The following is a 20,450-nucleotide window of genomic DNA, read 5'->3' as shown; positions in this document are numbered from 1 at the left end:
GTTTATGCATTCATTTGACTCTTGCAGTTACAGTTGGCTACAGATTAGAACAGGGAGAATACATTCACACCATGACCACCCTCGTAGCTGCTTGTAGTACTTGGATCACAGTAGGCGCTGTTGCATCTAAAGACACAATTAACTGTTGCTGAGGAATTGCAAATTCACAAAAGCTCCTTTACCACTTTTGCTGTTGAGAGCAAATTTTCTTAGAAAAAAACAAAAAACTTTTCAGAGATTTTCCAAATTTGTAAATGTTTTAGATCTTCACATTCTAAAATTATTGTCAGCTTGAAATAAGATTAAGAAGTTGATATTTTAATGTAGCTAATGAATTTGTGTGCCCTGAATTAGCTGTGTAATTAACTACAGATCTACAGAATTATTGTAGTTTTGTCCATTATTTAGGAAGATAACCTCGAGCGTTCTGTAATATTTACAAATTGCTAGTAAAACTGTGAGGACAAATCAAAGTTTACAAAAAAGTCTGAAAATAGAACTTAGCAGAAAGCTTCCGACATCTGTATATCACTGAAAAGATGATCTTGATTTCCATGTGTAATTGCTTAGATATGCTTTGGATATGGTAAGAGAGACTAGCTCTGAATGTAGCTGTTGAATCTGGGGTTAAAAAACCCCACAGACAAACAAATCACCAAGTTTTAGTACAAATTAAATAGAAAATTATTATAAACCACATATTAACCCTAATTTTGAAGTATGAAATTTTATTTTTAAACAAAGGGCTTTTAACCAGAACTCTTTAGAAGAGTTATTTAAATTACAGTGATAAAAATTTTTATAAGTAGAACATTCAGCACTGGAAATCTTTCTTTACAAAAATCCCTGAGAAATATTTTAATATAAAATATCTGTATGGAGTATAATAGAATAAAGGTATATAATATATTAACTTGTTTAAACCAGTAAAAGTAATAAGGCTATTTTGCAGTGTGGAGATTTTTTTCTATGTATGTCATTTCTTCTGTAGACTAGGGTGTAATTGTATAATGCAAGTAATAGTATGTGTGAGATCTCTCACATACACACACACACGTTACTTAAGCATCTTGTGTTTGAATCATCAGAGATAATTCATTTTATTCCTGTATTAAAAACTTGAGGCTTTCAGCATTGAATAAAAGACTACATGGATCCAAACCAGGACGATTGATAAAATCCTTGCTACTATTGGCTATTATTTACTGTCTTTTAAGTGGCAGGTTGTATTTATGCCAATTTATCTGCTTCAGGGAACACTCTTGATAGCAGAACAAAGTGAATAAAAGTAGTTTGCTTTGCAAATGAATGCAAATGGTGAAGCCTTTCGGGAAGCCCTTTAACGGGAGCAATGCACTTTGATTATGAGTGAAGCTGCCATTTGGACATGGTGAAAAGAGCACGCTTGAACCATTGATTGGGGGAGACAGTAAAAAGTCAGGAAGGGCCCCGTTAAGCTTGCAGTGCAGCGGGCGGATGTCAGTGTGGTTAGAGCACAGTGGGAGAATGACAGGCAGGATTAGTGTCAGGGAGAAGCTTTGCTGTAGTTGTGGAGATGGTCCCTGGGGTCACTCACCTCTGACTGTTGTTCTGTGCTGATGGCTCTGTAATGCAAACCGCTTGATATGTGCCTGTTCATTATCGGAAATGGTGATTAGAAGAGGTATGTCATAAATAATTCCTTAAAAATAAATAAAATGGCAAACTACTGGTGATAGCAAAGATTTGGCTCTGCAGTCGTTGCCAAAGATGCTGCAAATGTCAAAGACAGTTACTGCATTTTGCCTTCAGAGGCAAACGCGATTTCATGCCTTAAACTGCTCTAATGGTGTGTTCCTTGCTTTGTTCACTTTTATTTGGCCGTTATGAAGACAGTCATTGTTAACAGCTTGGCATGTAGTTAGAGTAAAACATTTTTATATCTTTTGGTTATTGAGTAGTGGAAGCATCCGGTCTGGTTTTGTGGCATAACTGCATTTTAGGGAGGGGGGGAGGGGGTGTTGTTTAATTATCTTGATGGAATATTAGAGTCAAGAGATTTCATTCCCAATTTAGCTAGAGTGCTAAAGCACATGATAGTAACAGTGACAAAAAGCTAAGATGACTGTTCTGTTTCATTTAGAGGCTTTTTTTAATATATCAAAATGGAGATATTTTCTGTGTCTTTGCTGAAAAAAATATTAGATAAGCAATTAAGTGAATGTTTAAAATGTTGTGTCTTAAACTGTGGTTTAATAATGGAATAATTTAGGTTGGTAAAGGCCATTCAGATCACTGACTGGTCATTAATCCAGCTCTGTGAAGCCCACCAAGTGTCACACCCACACATGGTCTTTTAAATACCTCCAGGGATGGTGATTCCACCACTTCCCTGGGCTGTCTGTTACAGTGCTCAAAAACCCTGTTGGGGAAGAAACTTTTCTTGATATGTAATCTAAACCTCCCCTGGCACAACTTGAGACCATTTCCTCTTGTCCTAGATCTTATTATTTGGGAAAGAGGCCAGTCCCCACCTCGCCACTGCTTCCTATCTCAGGTAGTTGTAGAGATCAATAAAGTCTCCTCTGAGCCTCCTTTTCTTCAGGCTAAACATCCTCATCTCCCTCAGCTGGCTCCTCATCAGACTTGTGCTCCAGACCCTTCCCCAGCTCCATTGCCCTTCTCTGCACTCTCTCCAGCACCTCAATGGCCTTCCTGAATTGAGGGGCCCAGAACTGAACCCAGGATTTAAGGTGTGGCCTCAGCAGTCCTGAGTAGAGGGTTATGGTCACTGCCCTGGTGCTGCTGGCCACACTGTTGCTGGTCCAGGCCAGGATGCCATTGGCCTCTTGGCCACCTGGGCACTCTCTGGCTCATGTTCAGCTGCTGCTGAGCAGCACCCCCGGGACCTTTTCCTCCAGGCATCTTTGGTGCCACTCTGCCCCAGCCTGTAGCTGCAGGGGCTGTTGTGACCCAGGGGCAGGAGCAGGCCCAGGCACTTGGCCTTGCTGGAGCTCAGAGCTCTGGGCTCTCCCCATCCCTGCAGCCTGTCCAGATCCCCCTGCAGAGCCTTCAGCAGCTCAACACTCCCACCCAGCCCGGTGTGTCTGCAGACTGACTGAGGGTGCCCTGGATCCCCTCACGTGGGTCACTGAGAAAGATTAAACAGAGCTGGTGGCAGCGCTGAGCCCTGGGGAGCTCTGCTGGATGTGATTCCATTCACCAACACCCTCTGGGCCCGGCCATGCCAACAGTTTCCTACACATCCAACAGAGCACCCAGCTCAGCCATGAGCAGCCAGTTCCTGCAGGAGATGCTGTGGGAAACGGTGCCAGAGGCTTTCCTGGGGTCCAGGTAGGGACATCCACAGCCTTTCACCCATCCACTAAATGGATCACTTTGTCACAAAAGGAGATCAGGTCGGTCAATCAGGACCTGCCCTTCACAAGTCTGTGCTGGCTGGGCCTGATCCCCTGGTTCTCCTGTACATATGATGGCACTCAAGAGGATCTGCTCCATGACCTTCCTTGGCACCAAGGTCAGACTGACTATAGTTCCCTATAGTCTAACTATAGACTATAGTTAGAAGGATCTTCCTTGTAACTCTTCTGTATGCGTATTGCATTTGGAAACCTCTTGTGAACTGAGACCTCCTTAGCTGGGTGTGCTGGTAAATGTTTGAAAGGGACTCAGTGAGCACTTCGTTCAGCTCCCTCAGTTCCCATGGCTGGATCCCATCCAGCCCCATGGATTGTCTCTGTCAGGTCACTGACCATTTTTGCTTGGATTATGGGGCCTTCATTGTGCTCTGTCTTCCAGGTCAGGGACTGGGTACATGGAGACCAATGGATCTTTCCAGTAAAGGCTGAGGCAAAGGGGAGGTATGAAGTACCTCAGCCTTTTCCTCATTGTGTGTAATTGTTTCTGCCTAGATCTAGTAAAAGATGGAGGTTCTCCTCAGCTCTCCTTTTTGTTGCTCATGGATTTGCAGAAACATTTTTTGTTGTCTTTTACAGCAGCAGTCAGATTAAGTTCTTATTGGACTTGGGCTCATCTAATTTTTGCACAACCCCATTTAATAAAAGTGGTGTTGAATATTTACTGCGTTTTGTAGTGTTGTGTTATGTATGTTGTATTAAAGTTAATAGGAATTAAATGTGTTAGTTTACATAATAGACAAAGTGCAGTTTTTGAGTGTTCAGGATTTTGTGTCTTACTGTTGGTCTCTTGTTTTTATTCATTTTCAGCAACAAGACATGGAGCAGATACCTAGATTTTTTTTTTTTTTTATATTGTTAGATTAATTTGTTTAAAGATTTTTTTTGTCCATATATTACCTTGCAAATAAATGTCCAATATTCCAATGTAATGAATGTTTTACAAATGTTTTACAGGCACCTGAATGGACAGAGGAGGACCTGAGCCAGCTGACAAGAAGTATGGTTAAGTTCCCAGGGGGGACCCCCGGTCGATGGGAAAAGATTGCTCACGAATTGGGTCGATCAGTGGCAGATGTGAGTGCACTCAGATTTGCATTGTGTAGAGGATGACAAACCAGAACAAGACAGGCAGTGTAGAAGGCAGATATGGGGGCTGACATTGTCTTTTGAGAGAAGCTACAATCCTTTTAGGACCTGGAAGTGAACCATTAACTAACTATGCAAGAAGCAGATGTCAGCCAGTATCTCCCTCCACAATTAACAGCTGTAACTGATCAGCTGGATGGGGGATTCTGGTGCTTACAAGCTTCAGCTACTGTAACCCAATAACAGAAAAACAATGAACTGCAGGTTTTGTAGCAACCTCCTTTCACTTCAGTGAATGTTTGTGTGACTTGGTTAAAGATTACATCTCTGTTTCAAGCCAGCCCTTAAAAAATGCATATAAGCTAATGGTGTTTTGACAGGTGGTTTCCATTAATTAAGCAGAAATATTTTTACAAATTTTAAAACTACTAATATGTATGATACTATTTCAGTGCCTTTTTCAGTATTATAGCATGCTTAAAAACTATATTATGTAAAATAATGTCCTTGTTAATTCATATTTTATAGTATATACCAGATGCCAAGGCTTGTACTTATGTTTTTTAAGTGCTATGATCTTAAAACCCTTAGGGGCTAGGCTGTAAAAGACTTCTCCTTTTCAAGCAATAGATCACTAGAACATGTTGTAGTGTCTGCTGAGGACCATTTGAAAGCCCTTTCAGCTGACCCTATTTAATAGGCTCTGTAGGGGTTAATGAGGATAACATTTAAATCTGTTCATGTATGTTTTGAGATTAGATGTTCTTTATCATATTTCAGGAATTATCTTAAATAATGTGAAACAAAGCCACTGACTACAGTGGAATATTACAGCCCTCTGGGATATTTGTATACTTCTTAAATTTTTTTCATTGTTGATATAATGACAAAAAGATATTTTTAGAACTTATTTTTAAAGTTTTACTGAATCCATACTGTTCTGATACATATGCTAAAAAAATAAGTCTTTTGCATTATTATAATTTTAAAACAATACATTATTTGCAAAATAGTGCATGTAGACAAGAAGTTACTAACCTACTAATCAAATTAAATTAGGGTTTTTAAGGTTTATTGTGTTCATACTTGAAGTATTCATACTACTGAACTGGACTAAATTGAAAAATACTAATACTAAACTTTAATAATAGAATAAACTTTTTAATAAAGTTCAGTATTAGTATTATTATCATAAAGATGCTACATTTTACTGATCTTAATAGCAAAAATTTTTCACATATGTTAGTAGTATATAGTGTTCATGGCAAAGAGCTTTTGAGATTGGTTTGGAAAATTTGAATCTTGACACAGATAGTATGGACATGTGGAATGGTTCTACATACATCCATCACAAAAATAACACTATACTCAGATTGCCCTTTGCACCCACTGTCTGCTTTATTCCTTGATTTGGGTGTATTAAGAATCCTTTGTGTAATACATTTGGCCATTGTACTTGCACGCATCCAGTGCTGCAAAAAAAAAAAAAACAAAGCTCACTTGTTTTTTCCATTAGATGAGATGTCCTCAGCAACTTGCTGTTTTGTTTCAGTGAGTAGGAAAGAGAAATGAAAGACATATGATTGTTCTAAGAGCTGTCATTTTCTTGTATAAGAAAAGGAATTTCCAGGATTTTTATGTGTGGGGAAAAGTCTGAGTATAATCCTTTTTACTCCTAGTAACCTCCAACTATATGATTAATGTAGTTGTTCTTCACACAAGTTTTTGCTTCTCTCAAAATTTTCAACTGCTGCTAATGCTAGGTCACTTTCCTGACACAAACTATTTATTAGAATTCCTGCTACTTTTATCATTGCATTACACAGAATTGCAGCAATTAGGTATTAGGAGGAAACAGAAACAAGTATTTTACAAAATTAATGTTTTAAACAAGAGCTTAATGGGAACTTCTTTGGGTCTCAGATTGTTACTGCATCAGTATTAGAAATGGTGGAACTGGAAACTACTTCAGATATATCCATTCAGTAAGATTTCAATATTCAGTAAGATGTGCAACTTATCCTGTATATTTCTTGAAGATAACATAGAATCTAAATTTACAGCGAGGACTGTTATTTTATTTGGGCATCACCATAGTTAGATAAGAAATGTTATGGTAAAGTTGCAGGAGAAACTTCTGGGTTGTTAACTTTGTATATAGTAAAAAAGGTGCAATGCAGCATTTACTGTCCAAACAGCTGTTCCCTGTTTCTGCTGGGAGCAGGGCAAGGAGATAAGAAGGTGCTGCTTTGAAACAGCTTGTGTTAGGTAGAAGAGGTTAGGAATGCCTTGCTTTCAGCTGGCTTAACAGGAGTCAAGCCAGAGGGGGTTTGAAATATGTATTATCTAGCAAATGTACTACATCTTGAAAAAGAAAAGCATTCAAGGATGGATTTGAATTTGGTTTTCTAACATTTTCTAGTATAGGAAATACTTAGTTAGACTTTGAGATTAGTGTTTGCTTCTTTCTTCTGCAAAGCATCAAGAGCAGTAAGGCTTGGTTTTGCTTTCTTAGTTAAGAGAATTATGATAGAAGGGATTGATAAGGTACAGTGTGCTTGCTTCTAAGTGATTTTATGGATTCAGACCTTATTTAATAGTAGATTAGCTAAATAGGTATTCATAAAAATAGCTCAGAGTAATCCAGTCCAAAATAATGTCTCCATTGTTGCTTCTTTCTCAAAGCTTTCTTACTCAGAAAAAAAAAAATAGAAAAAGCCTCAAAATTTTCAAAAAATAGACTAAACCCATTCATATATATCAGAAGAGCATCAATGAAATTCATTCCCTCTAACTACCCCAAAGAAATTCTGTCTTGAATTTTTTTTTTAAGAAATAAATTCCTACTGCATCCAATTGTGTTTCCACTTGCAATTTTTAGGCAGTGTGAAGCAGTGACTTGATAGTGTTCTTGACTTTTTTGAACTTTACAGCTTCATGGTATTGTTTTAACTTACTGCATCTTTAGTTTGTGTCTAGTTTTCAGTATTGCACTGAAACATGTGGTTTGATAGAAAGAGTCCAGATAAGAATAATAGGTTCCTAAAATGTTATCTACAAGGGAAGATTGTGAAGGAATTCATACTGTTGAACTTAAAAAAAAATTATCTGAGAATATAAGTATTCAACTACATAAAAAGAAAACCATACTGAGGAAGGGTCTTGTCCACTGTATTAATCTTACAGGGCAAGAAGTTTTTGCCTCAAAATTTAATCAGAGGCTTCAGTTAGACACTGAAGGATGAAGAATGACAATGGAGATGATAAAGCAGTGGAATAAGCTGCTGTAAGTCTCTGTATTTGTGGGCCTTTAAGAACAGGTTACACAACCATCTGCAAGAAACAACATCAGTATAGTGGTTCTGCCTGAGGTTAGGTCCTTCCTTTCATATGGTCTGTGATTACACCAGCAAGTGCAAGCTATCTGGGAGGAAAAGGGGAGGAAAAAGACCTTCCCTACAATTGGAAGCATGTGTGAATTCACTTTCAGAAATGTAGAATTAAAGCCAGATAGTCACCATAGTTGGTCAGTAACCACTGCATATACCTTATGCTTGACTTCTTAAATTCAGTAATTCCTAATAGTGTTCCTTCAGCATTTTTCTTGTCTACTACTTTTCAAGTACATGTTTTGTAGACATTTAGTTTGTTAATTGTTATTTCCCAAAGCACAGCCCAAATAAGGATTACTGCAAGGCCCATTATATGAGTTTGTCTACCAGATTCCCTGTCCAAACAAGTACATCCACCAGTGTGATGCAGGCTACTGGGAAGTGCAACCAAAATCCAGCAATGAGCAGCTACATCCATGCTATAGTACCCCTGAGCTCGTTCAGCTCTACTGGTTCTATTTATGCTGCCTCATGTGATACCAGCATAAATATCTTTGCAGCATATTCCTGTGCTTTTCATCTCAGAGCAAGGGTAGGCTTGTAGCTGTGGTACAGACATACTGGAGGAAGGGTTACTAGTTTAACTTCTGTCATGGTAAATGTTTATCTTGTCTCTCTTTAGGAAGACATCTTTTAACAGCCAATGAATAATCGACCCAAAATAGATGAGGTTAAATTTTGCTCACTTTATCAGTATGTTCAGTTATTTGAATTATTTAAATTGCTAATTGTCACTTCAGTATGTACATATAGGGAATTTAGCAATCTTTTCCTATAAAGATGATTTTTAGCTGGCTTAGTATAATGAAATCTTACTGCTTTCACAACTGAAAGCTTCTGCAGCTTTTAGAGTAATTATTATTGCAATTGGCTGTTATTGTAAATTAGGTTTTCAAGTATTTTGATTATGAAAGGGAAATGGAGTTCAGTTAACTCTAATCAGGATTCCTGCCTGCTGACCTGGTTACCTGTACCACTGCTCTCTGTCATCCTCCAAACATCTGTTCTTTGACCCATTTTCCTTGCTGAATTTGTTGCTCCAGGGTTAGTTCTCATTCCTGTCTGCCAATACTTAAGGAAATAATTGACCTTTTAAAACAAAATAAAAAAGTTATGTTTGAATTTCCTAAGCACTGTGAACACTCTACAGCACAGTCTAAATAATGAATGGAGCAGAGTTGCAATACTATTATTTCTGAAAAAAATATACTGTTTGATATGACAAATGCTAATCCTTATGAAGATTTATAACAATGATTGTCAGCTTTTGCTGAATTCAAAAATTGAGAAAAAGCACTTAGATGTGAAATTACGGAAGTATATTGTACTTGACAATACCAACCTTTATAGATAAAAAGTTTAAAAAAAATATTTGCTGAAAGGCATAAATTAATTTCAGTAACTACAAAGGACATTCAAATTGTAAAAATAATAGAGGAAGTAAAAGCTGTCTGGCATGCCAAACAGACTTTAATGTGATTATTAGGTACAGGTTTTTTAAATTAAAGGCAAAGAGATCTCAGATTTCATACTTGTGAAGTAATATCATTCACTTGTCTTACAGGATTTAAACTGATTCTGTTTGCTCCTGCAGTCACTAATCTCATGCATTTGTGTTGCAAAAACAGACTGATTGGGATTTGCTGCTTGTATAGAAGAACACTGAGGTAGACAGCAAAACAATAGCCAGGTGGCAGACATTCTGAATTACCATGAAACCTGAAAGCATAAGGTTTTGGGGGGTGGGTGCATATTTTGTGGTATCTCTTGTATGCCCAAGGAACAGTTTCAACCTGTAAGTCTGAGACTGTGAGTTCATACTCATTACACTTCATATGCCATTGTAAAATAGATTTCTTATTTTTGACAAATGCAAGCTCATTACTCTGCCAACAAAAAAACCATCTATATGAGAAATGGTCCATATGTTAAAGCTCATGAATTTATTAGGTCTTTTGCTTCTGGAGATTAACTGTTTTCCCAAGACTGTTTTACATTTCATTTTGTGTATTGTGTCTGTGTTAACTCTGTTACAGTGCAATCCAGTTGTGGGTATTCTGAAACACTCACCCTTAGCAGTTTGCATATATTTATGTAATCAATAGCTCTCCCAGTTGCTTATTGAAGTATAAAGACCTAGATCGAGGTCCAAGAGAGGTTATGAATATCTCAGATGGGGTTTAGGTAATATATAGGTCATGTGGACCTCAGTCTGACAGTGAAGTCTTCAAAACACATGTTTAATCCCACAGACACACCAGAGTGATTCTGTTGATAGTTGGAGGGAGGAAAAGGTGGTTGCTGTTCACAGCACTCTCACTGTACAGTTTTATCCTGTGCACTTCTACAGTTGTCGCTGCCTTTTTACAAGATTGGGCAGAACAACGCCCCTTACAAACAAAATGGATTTTCGTCTCATAAAGCATGACCAGAGCAATTCTTTTCACTTAAAGGAAAAAGTTTTTTTACAGAAGGCAGTGGAACAGCAATTTTTGGTCCAAATAGATGGCTTGTGAAGGGGTTAAGCCAGTGATGCTGCAACTTTTTATAGAGTAGCATAAATTAATATAATGTCTCACAAAGCTCACTGTGATCTGGGCTTGAATTTCATTGCAGAATTGAAATTTCTGACTGTCAAAAAAGGTAATGCATTTTGCATCATCAATAACAAAATAAGATGTCCAAGTAGTTGTTGCAGTGGGCTTTTGGGTCAAAGCCTTCTCCTGCATGAGTGCCCGCAGGATAGAGCTAAAAACTCTCTCATGGATTTTTAACTGACAAAAAAGCACAGTATGAAGTCTCCAGCATTATCACAAGTTTAATTGCAAAGTTCTTCCTCTTGCGTCTTGAAAAAAGGAGTAATTATTTTGCTGCTTTGAAATAACTGTCTGGGGACTTAAACTAGAGAAAGTTCTAAATTTGCTGATTTAGGTCAAATTTGCCTTTCTTGCAGGCCACATCTTAAACTGCCTCATAATAAAACTTACGGTTGTTTTGGGGATTTCTGTTGCAGTGGCAAAGTTCAGAATCACACATGGCTTCTAAGTCCATAAGTATAATAAAATTGTATTGTTGCTGGCTGCAACTGGTGGTTCTAAGCAAATTCAGTTAAGTTCATAACATGTTTTTTAGTTCTGTCAAGAACATTGTCCTTCAAATACTCATTAGCTGTATTAGTATCAAATTTAACCTACCCAGTGCCTAGAGATTAGTAGCCTTACCAACTTTTGGGAAAGTGTAGCACTCTACTAAGCAAACTGTTACCAGCAGTGCCAAAACAAAGGTACCTCTGTGTGGGTCTCAGATTCAGTCAAAGAAAGAAACTGAGAGTTTCTAGCCAGGCAAAAAGCCTGGGAAAGAGCTGGGAAAGAATGTAAATAATTCTTTATCTCTCTTGTTTTTCACATTGTTTATAGTTAAGTTCTATCACTGTGCATCAAGCACTTTGCACCAATGCTGTGGGTTGTTTTCACTTCAGAACCAATGGAGTTGGTCCTTGTGAAGCTCTGTATAAAAGAGCAGTGTATTTTGAATAAATCAAGAGTTTTACTCTCAACAGCCTTCTGAGTCAAGTCTATTCATTCCCGTCCTGCCTCGACAGCGACACCTCTGATTTGAAATACTTACTTCAAGTGGTCTTGTAAGTTGCAAATGAGGACACTTAGAAAATGGAGAATGATTTGGCTCAATGTATCAGGATTTGAAGTTTCCACAATCTGGTGAAACTGAAAGACCATTTCAGAAGCTCTTTTAGTGTCTAAAAGGGAAGTCAGTGTATAAAGCAACAAATTTTGAGTCACATGGAAATAAAAGAATGGGTCGTTATTGTTGCCTGACTTGTGTCAATCAGTGCTTGATACAGTTGTAGCCATTTTTTTCTTTTAGTAACAGTTTTTTTCTGTTAGTTTTCTTCTGTTAGTAACAGAAAAAAGCTGTTTAGGTCTAGATTGGAAGAAAATTCAGCGCAGCAGGTAGTGTTTTGGTTATAAGAGGAGAACTTTAAATTTGGCAAGTTATTCTGTGTGGTTCTGGGGAATTAGCTTTGTAAAAATCTACTACTTTGACAAAGCCACAAAGGCATTAAAATCCTTTTGTATCTGGCCTTCCCTTGTAGGAAAAAAATGTGATTACAACTCAAATTAGAAGATTCAAGAAATTTCTTATTGCTTTATAGTAACCTCAAGTACTCACAGGCTGTCTCCACAAAGTTTTTTTCCATAATTCCACAGATCTTGGCATTTTTTTCATGACCTAACTAGATGGGGAGCATGCAGGAAGATAACAACTGGGTGCAGAAGACTGCTACTGGGAGAGCAAATTTCTGATAGTTAATGCTGAGAAACTATTACATCTTTAGTAAATACTTAGAGAACTTTTGCTCAGGAAGATGCTGAGAGTAACAAAAAATGTTACCGGACTCTCCGGTGTTGAGTAGCACCATAATGTCATCCTGCTTTGCAAGGAGTTTATATACATTTGGAAAGCCAAGAGATGTAGATATTCTTCCTCTACAAATCCCACATTATTTTCTTAAAATATCATTAGAACCCAAGAGGTTTGTACTTCTGTGACTATCTGCTGCAATGCTCAAAATACTATCCTAGAGAAGGACAGAAGATAGGTTGTTGCCCACAGAAGATTCCCAGGAGCCAGCGAGTGCTGAAGGCTTTGGTGGCACATTGGGGGAGCTGGGCTGGGGGCAGTGCTGGAGGGCTCAGCTGAGCTGGTGGGCCAGTGGCTGCTGCTATGAGAATGTGGAATTGCTCTTCATCTTATGCAAAAGGTTTCTGTCTCTCTGTTTAGCACCAGTAGGATCACTGTACCTGACTTTACACACTTTGCTTTCTAGGTGTGTCATAGTTCTGTGCTTTTTTTATGTCTGCCTTCCTTGCAGGGTGGAAAGTACCATCTCATTCATGTAATAGCAAAATTTGCTTTTGCCTATGCATCTGAGAGTTTTTAAAGCTGATTTTTTTTCTTATATATCTCTGAAGTATCAATTGTCCCATCTGAAAGAGGTGGCAGGTGTCCAGGGTAGTAAGAGAGTTAATATCTGGATGGTCATGATGAGGAATGCTTTTACTGCTAGGTGTCTTGTTAAGTAGCAACTAGTCTTTGTGATCTGGACTAATTGTTAGCAGTACAGGAGGAAACCAGCTCTGTCTGGCTTTCATCACATAAAATCATCCCACTAATCCCACTTGCTTTTGATAGAATCTTTTTATAGCTGAAGAGCTATTGAAGCTGAGTTCAGAAGGGAGTTCTCAGAAGCAAATTGTTCCTGTGGTTTCTTTCTGTAGGTCCCATAGTAAAGTAGTTTGATTTCTACTCCAGCAATTTGATTGCTTGCATCCAGGTTTTTTTGTCATCTTTATCTGTCTAAGGAAATCTCTTTCACTGTGCATGATATTACCTGACTTTATTTGTGACTTCTATTATCCCTCATGGACTACAATATTTAAAGTTGATTCCTATAAAATAATGCAGTGTGTCTGTTGAACAGTACAAATACTTGCAGGAATATGAGATCTTCTATCTTCTGTTTTAAATCAATTTCACAGTCTTGATCCATATTATTTAAGGTGTCCTCAGACCCAGGATTTCTTAAGGGGATTGGCTAATACTCTTGTGAAAGCTGTTGTCAGTAACAGCAGGCTTTTAGCATACCTTCTCACTGTCAGGATAAAACTCATAATTTAATATACATTAAAATTCTAATCTTAAAGCATTATGCAGGAACAAACAGCAGTAATAAGTACCAGAGAATATTCTACAACTGCTTCATACTTTGAATAAGTTTCTCCAAGTATGTTATCTGTTAATAAAGAAAAAGTAATAATATCATATAAGTAAGCTTTGATAAGTAATTGAGTAGAGAAAGCAATGGAGCAACTTATGTTACATAACTTAGTGATTTTTTTTTTATGAATCAGTTAGGAACTAGCTAGTAAATAATGCTATTCACACCTGGAGAGGAAATTTAAATTGATATTAAGGATGTCAAAAAGCATGAAGGAATGGGCAACAGAAGAGTCTGCAGATTTGAGTGGCAAGAACAATGATTAAACTCCAACAGATCAAACTGAAATACAATTTCGGATGTTCCATAGGCTGGATTCCTAATAATCCTCAGCAGTTTAATACTGACATGTTAACGATTCTTGCCCTGTGTCAGCATCTGGAATGACAATGACAGTTGAGGCTGATGACACATAAATCTGAAGGCTAAATAAGTGATACCTGAACTCTAAGTGAAAAGAGCTGGAGTAAACGTGCACTGTACATAGCACCTGGAAAAGGACTTCTGTGTGAAGAAGAAAGCTGACAAAAATAATAATAGACAAATAATCTTCCCCTGTAACCTGTAAATGATGATAGTAAAGCTGTGGGAAGCTTGATGAGTTGTCAAACTTACATCAACTGAAAGTGCTTGTTCAATGTTTGAAATAGTAGATTTTCAGTATCTAAACCATACACACAGTTGTTATTTCCAGCTTGCCTGGTGGATGTTCAAATTGAAAGTCCATCAAAATATGAACAAATATCCTAAAGCCTTCAAAAGTTAACATCTTGGAATTATTAGATGTGATGAATGGAGTAATTTAATATTTGGTTTCACCAAGCTATAATGAGTGAAGTTGGCCAACATAAGATAATCTGTGGAAAGACTGTTACTCCTGAATTTCCTGCATGTAAGTGGAAATACTAAATGCAGTCAGGATCTGGGAATAAGCCAAAATCCTTCACTGGTCAAATGGAGAGGTATAGTTCAGATTCCAGTCCAAATAGATGTAATATGCAGCAAAATTTATATCTATGATGGGATACGTACACTAAGTGAATTTGGGGACACCTGTCTTGTAAAGGAAACTTAACTTCAGCTGATTTGCACCACTTCCAAAGCAGAGTTTGTGTTGCATATATAGTCTCAGCTTGAAAGATCAAATGATAATTGCTGACCTCTGAAAACGTCAGAGGTTCAACAGAGAGAAAACTGAACTCAGTTGGCACTGAGGCAGCAGCTCATGGTACTTGTCTTTTCTTGCAATTCATTCTGCTCTGTTTTATTCAGGGAATCTTTTCTGCTCTCTTTTTCTTGCCTTCATGTCCTTATGAGCAGGCTGTAAATCTCTGAAATACATATTTTAAAGATAGCAAAAATGGTTTAGAGACAGCTTTCTTGGAATGCACAAAGATAGGGCCTTGTCATGTTTGCAATAAATCCACTGCTTCATTGCAGGAAGCTCTAAAAGCTATTTGTTTGCATGGCAAATTCTTTTCCCTCTTTTGAAAATAATCTGTTATAATCCAGTTTATATAACATGATTTCTTTGTAAGAAATGCATAGCAGGACACCACTAAGGATCCATTCTGTTCAGCAGTCAAGAATGGTTTCTGTTCCTCTCCACTTTTTAAATCATTAGTACTGTAGAGACACTGCTAAAGATGAAACACAAGCATTTTAATTTTCATTATTTTGGAATATAATTGTTTGAAAGAAGGCAATTTCTATTAATGGATCATGCTTTTCAAGAAAGATCCCTTCTATTGTTCCAAAATTGGGATCACAGAGGTCCCAGAATTGTTAGTGTGACTTAAAATTATTTGTTCATATTACAGTATTCTGACATTTTTCTTTGCACAATTAAAACTTTATTGTACTGCAGCAGTAGAAACTGGAGTTTTCTGTGCCAGATGTCTACCTCTGGATAAAGGTTTTGGTTAATTAGAGTTGGGATTTCATTGTTCACAGAGTTTTCATTTGAACTTAATCATCCCAGAAAATGAGGCTTAATTTGTAGGGAAAATAGACCACTTTGCCTTGTTAAGTCTTGCTGTCATTTCCTTAAGGAGATCCAGCACGAGCCTATTTTTACAGCAAACTGCTGCAATTCCATGGGCAGAAAGGTGGGCAGGAGGAACCAAACACACCAGACTAGAAGCAGATGGTACCAATTTTAACTATTGAGGTGCTCACTTATGAATCTTGTCATAGAACAAAAATCCTGAATCTTAATATTTAATTCTTCTCACAGCAAATGGCTTTACAACCCTCTGGCAGGTTTGCTCTCTAGTGCTGCTCTGAGTAGGGATAATTCTTGTTGTTAACATTAGGTAGCTAAAGCAGCAGAAATTTGTGCTGTGGTTCAGGAGGCTTAAATGACTCCTATTGTGGCTAAATCCCACAAATCCCGCACAGAGGAATTCCTGACTTTGTAACTGATGTATGTTCTATTGTTGGTACACCTGACACTAAATGGATATTAACATCTGAGGTCCCAGGTTCAGAGAGCAGGGAATCCCACGTAGTATCAAGTTTGATTCAGTGTCTTGTTTCTGGCTTTTTAATAAAGGCCTCACGTCAAAAAAAAAAAAAAAAAAAAAAAAATTTATAAAGAAATTTATATCTGGTATTTATAAAACATCTTCAGCAATTAAAAAGATTGTATAATTCTTTGAGTACTACATTTTAAGATGTTTTTTTGTGGTAGCTGAGTTTGGGGCTGTAGGCTGCTACCTAAAAGGAGCTACAAGAGAGCTGGAGAGGGACTTTTTGCAAGTGTCTGTAGTGACTGGACAAGGGGCAATGGCTTTAAACTGACAGGACGTTCATTTAGATGAGATCTGAGGAAGAAATTTTTTTCTGTGAGGGTGGTGGGGCACTGGAAAAGGTTGCCCAGAGAAGTCATGGATGCCTGAAGTATTCAAGGTTTGGTTGATCCAGCAGGAGGGTTGGAACCACGTGATCCTTAAGGTCCCTTTCAACCCAAGCCATTCTATAATTCTGTGGTCATTTTATATAAAAAAGATGCTAAATAATTAAAGAATCTTAAGTGCAGACTGGCTTATTATTTGAAGTCTAGAAATTTGGCATTAAAGGAAGCTCCTTGTTCTGGGTAGGGAGAAAGGCTCTTTGTTTGCTTACAAACAGAACAAATTTTGAAACAATCACTTCTTACTCAAAAAAATCCAATAATACTAAAATTAGTGTTATTTTTCTCCCAGGACAGAGATTTCAGTATACACAGAGAGGCTGAATCAAACAGCTCTCTATCCTCTGCACTATCAGTAATAACTTTTGCTGCAGTACCAGGGCTTAGGAGGTGTCTTTGCTGATCTTTGGCAGTCAGACTGTTACCTTTCATTTGGGGACTGTCTGCTTGTGTGCTCCATCATCCGGACCTATGTGGGTCATTCTGTTCTTTTATTCAGTCTTGAGAAACTAATATATAGAAGATAACTCATTTAGTTCTTTTCCCCTTATCCTTGTGGTATTTTTAGACCAGAAAATTAGGGTTTAACAAGGAAATAAAATACAATTTGAGTATCAACTGTGGTGTATTATGGTGATAGTAATAGAAATGTATAGCATCATTTATATTATTTTAATAAGCCAGGAATGATTCAGAAAGAAAAAAATCTAGCAGGTGAGTTTAAGCCAGTATGAACTCCACATAAGAGCAAAGGCAGCCAAAGAACCACAGCCTCACTGTATTTATTGTGTTTTCAATGTAGGTGTTTTGTGGTAAGGTAATAATGAATTCTTCAATAGCTCCAATGATTAAATTTTTTAATAGGCCTTTATTTTTGTTGTTTTCATGCAGGTTACCCTGAAAGCCAAACAGGTGAAGGATTCTGTTACATATACACCAGGTGTGTGCTTCTGAAAATTACTGGGTTTGGGTAATAGCTGTGCCTTTCAGTCTGCAGAGATTTTTGCAACCATACCATGCTTTGAGAAAAAAGAACTGCTGGATATTCTCAGGGAATGTTTCCTTTAGCTACATCCTCCTGGGCTTTCTTACTCTGTTTAGTGTGGGGTTTGGTCATTTGTTCAGGTTGCTCTCTGTTCATATCAGTGTGGGAATTCAGTAGCATTTCCTCTAGATCAGATAAGCTCCTAATTGGCAAAGTTCATCACCCTGATGATCAGGTGAATGCCTTGATTTCTCAATTTTGTTTTCCTTAAGCTGTCAGTTCAGAAGAGCTTTTTGTCCACTCTGCACTATTCTGAGAACCTTTAATTTGTGGGCAGTTCTCTGCTTGTTTGTGAGGTGTTTTACTATTTCAGAAGTGTAACAGCAGTGCTTCTAACAGGTATCATTAGGCTCTCGGAGCTTAAAACGCTGGCACACAATTCCAAAAATTTCAAAGGCAACATGAATCTGCCAGATCACATAATCACCCAGCGAGAAAGGGAGGAGGAGGGGAACTACAGTCTTCTATCAGAGCAGATGGATACCCAGACAGATCCAAAGGAGACCACAGCAAGTGAAACTAGACACCGAAGACGAAAAATTGTCAAAGCACCTGAAATGGCTCTGCTGGCAACAAAAGAGGTACCAGAAGAGAAGGGCAGAGGGAGACGTCAGAAAGATTTTGATAACACTGAGCGAGAGGAAGAGAGTGATGATGAAAGCAGAAGGGAGAAAAGCCGTGCACCAGAAGAACCATGGACTCAAAATCAACAGAAACTTCTTGAAATGGCCTTGCAGCAGTATCCAAAGGGAACATCAGATCGCTGGGATAAAATAGCAAAATGTGTTCCTGGAAAAAGCAAGGTATGACTTGTTTTTACTGAACTCTAGTATCAACTGAGGGGAAACGTATTTGCTACCAATTTATGATTACTGTAAGAATGAGGGTCCATCTAGAAAGGTGAAGCCTTTACTTGGCCTCTCAGTCCAGACTCAGGTGACCTAAAGAGCATCACTGTCACATTTGTTGCTTTATTTAAAACATTTTTTTATTTATGTCAGCTTGTTTATCTAACACAGAAAATACTGAAATAACTCCTGTTTCATTTGAAATACCTGCCTCTCCTCTGCCTTTCCAATCTTCAATTGCAGGACAAAATTAAATTTTAAAACAAATTTTGATTCAAAGTTAGTAACCAAATGTTGATGAGCTGCTTTGCTCACACTTTCACAATACCTTTCTCAACCCATCTCAATGAACAGACAAAATAAGTAATCCATCTGCAAGTGTTAAATGCTCAATAATCTAAGTATAACTTCTAAAAATAGCATTAATTGTCATTGATATCGATGGTGTGTACTAGATTTCCTAATAGTTGTGATAGCTTAGTTTGCTTGCTTCAGTCATTGTAGCTGCAGAAAAGCCCTGTAATATTTGTGCCAAACACACTGAGGGAGCAGGAAGTGCATGGGGAAGGATTTGGGTGTCTCTCTGGCTCAGAAGCTGTTCTGCAGTTTCTGGTGCTGCATTAGTGAACTTGAAGGCTCAGCTTAACCTGCCTGCAGTGTGGCTCACACCAGAGTAACTGTTCTAAGTAGACACTGCAATACAGCTGTTCCATCATGGCTCTTGCAGTCACTGTCAAGAAGTACTGGCAACTGCTTCTTGGGTCTTCAAACAGATAAATGAGCCACTAAGAAATGTAAATTGCAAGTTCATTTTTCTAATCCCCTCTTCACTAGATGTAGATTCCCTTTCTCAAATTTAGTGTGCAACTTCAAAACAATAAGAAAACAACCAACCAAGAAAAAAACCAACAAAAATCCCACCAAAAAAAAAAAAACCACAAACAAAACCAGACCCAAACAAACAAAAACCCCTACACAACCCCCAGAACACAGCTCCTCTTCTAGAATAAAGCAGCATGTATGGAGTTAAAGCAATTCTAAAATATCAACCTTTGAATAACACTTTGTGTTTCCTTTCAGGAGGAGTGTATAGCAAGATACAAGTTGCTTGTTGAACTGGTACAAAAGAAAAAAATGGCTAAAAGCTGAACGTTGTGAGCAAGAGGAGATGTAGTTCATCTTTGTCAAAATGGGGGTTTAAATCTCATATGCAGGAAACTGCATTTTTGTACCTCAGTATTTCTATATGTCATGTGCCTTAGTAAAAGAAAATATTAATAAATCTTATACCATCTTACCTGATTTGTGTGTTGAAGAATGAAGGTGTGTTTGTATTGAAGAGCTGCTTATCTAGATGTGTGATAACAGTGTCTAAAAGTGAGCAGAGCTTCAGGAAAACCTCTTCTGATAATTACATACTGAATCTGGTAGGTTTGCAGCCAGTGGATAATACAAATAACTTATATTTATTTTGAAAGATAGAATTGACCTGAAACTATTAAGCAAGCATGAGAGTAATGAAACACTGTACTCAAAATATATTTTTCTTGCTTGCACCTCTAAATCCAAGACCATATGCTTATAAATACCTTATTCTTATAAGTACCTAGTAATATTTTAAATTAAGTAGTATTTCTAATATTAACTTCTACATATATTTATGTGCATCTGCAATATAATACCTGATTTTACCAACTCTGCAGTGATATTTGATAGCATGGTTGATTCAGTAAAATTGAAATTGATAAAAACACTAAAGGCCTTCATATTTTAATCAGAAATTAGGAGATGAGGTACTTCAGGACCATTTTTTAAGTACAGTATGGCTAACATTCTTGGGGTAAGAGTTCTCATTTTGGGGATGGTTGTGTACCCTGGCTTCAATTTGAAGAACAGGTAATAAGGGTTATATTTATTCCATACTTGTAATTTTGCTTTGTATAACT

The 20,450-nt window shown here is 37.6% G+C and overlaps 1 protein-coding gene across 1 annotated transcript in view; it reads left to right on the top strand.

Annotated features, from left to right (window-relative positions):
• DNAJC1 (DnaJ heat shock protein family (Hsp40) member C1) overlaps positions 1 to 19,806 on the top strand; it is a 108,823-nt gene extending 89,017 nt beyond the window's left edge. Inside the window, exons 9-12 of the mRNA XM_021530379.2 lie at positions 4,374 to 4,493; positions 17,503 to 17,551; positions 17,996 to 18,459; positions 19,585 to 19,806. Of these exons, the coding sequence (XP_021386054.2) occupies positions 4,374 to 4,493; positions 17,503 to 17,551; positions 17,996 to 18,459; positions 19,585 to 19,653 (702 nt within the window). The 3' untranslated portion in view covers positions 19,654 to 19,806. The remainder of the gene's footprint in view (positions 1 to 4,373; positions 4,494 to 17,502; positions 17,552 to 17,995; positions 18,460 to 19,584) is intronic.
• The last annotated feature ends 644 nt before the right edge of the window (positions 19,807 to 20,450 follow it).

This window comes from Lonchura striata, chromosome 1 (assembly GCF_046129695.1).
Source record: "Lonchura striata isolate bLonStr1 chromosome 1, bLonStr1.mat, whole genome shotgun sequence".
Lineage (NCBI taxonomy): Eukaryota > Metazoa > Chordata > Aves > Passeriformes > Estrildidae > Lonchura > Lonchura striata.
Note: the sequence above shows the minus strand (reverse complement) of the source record. Positions and strands in the feature narration are given on the sequence as shown.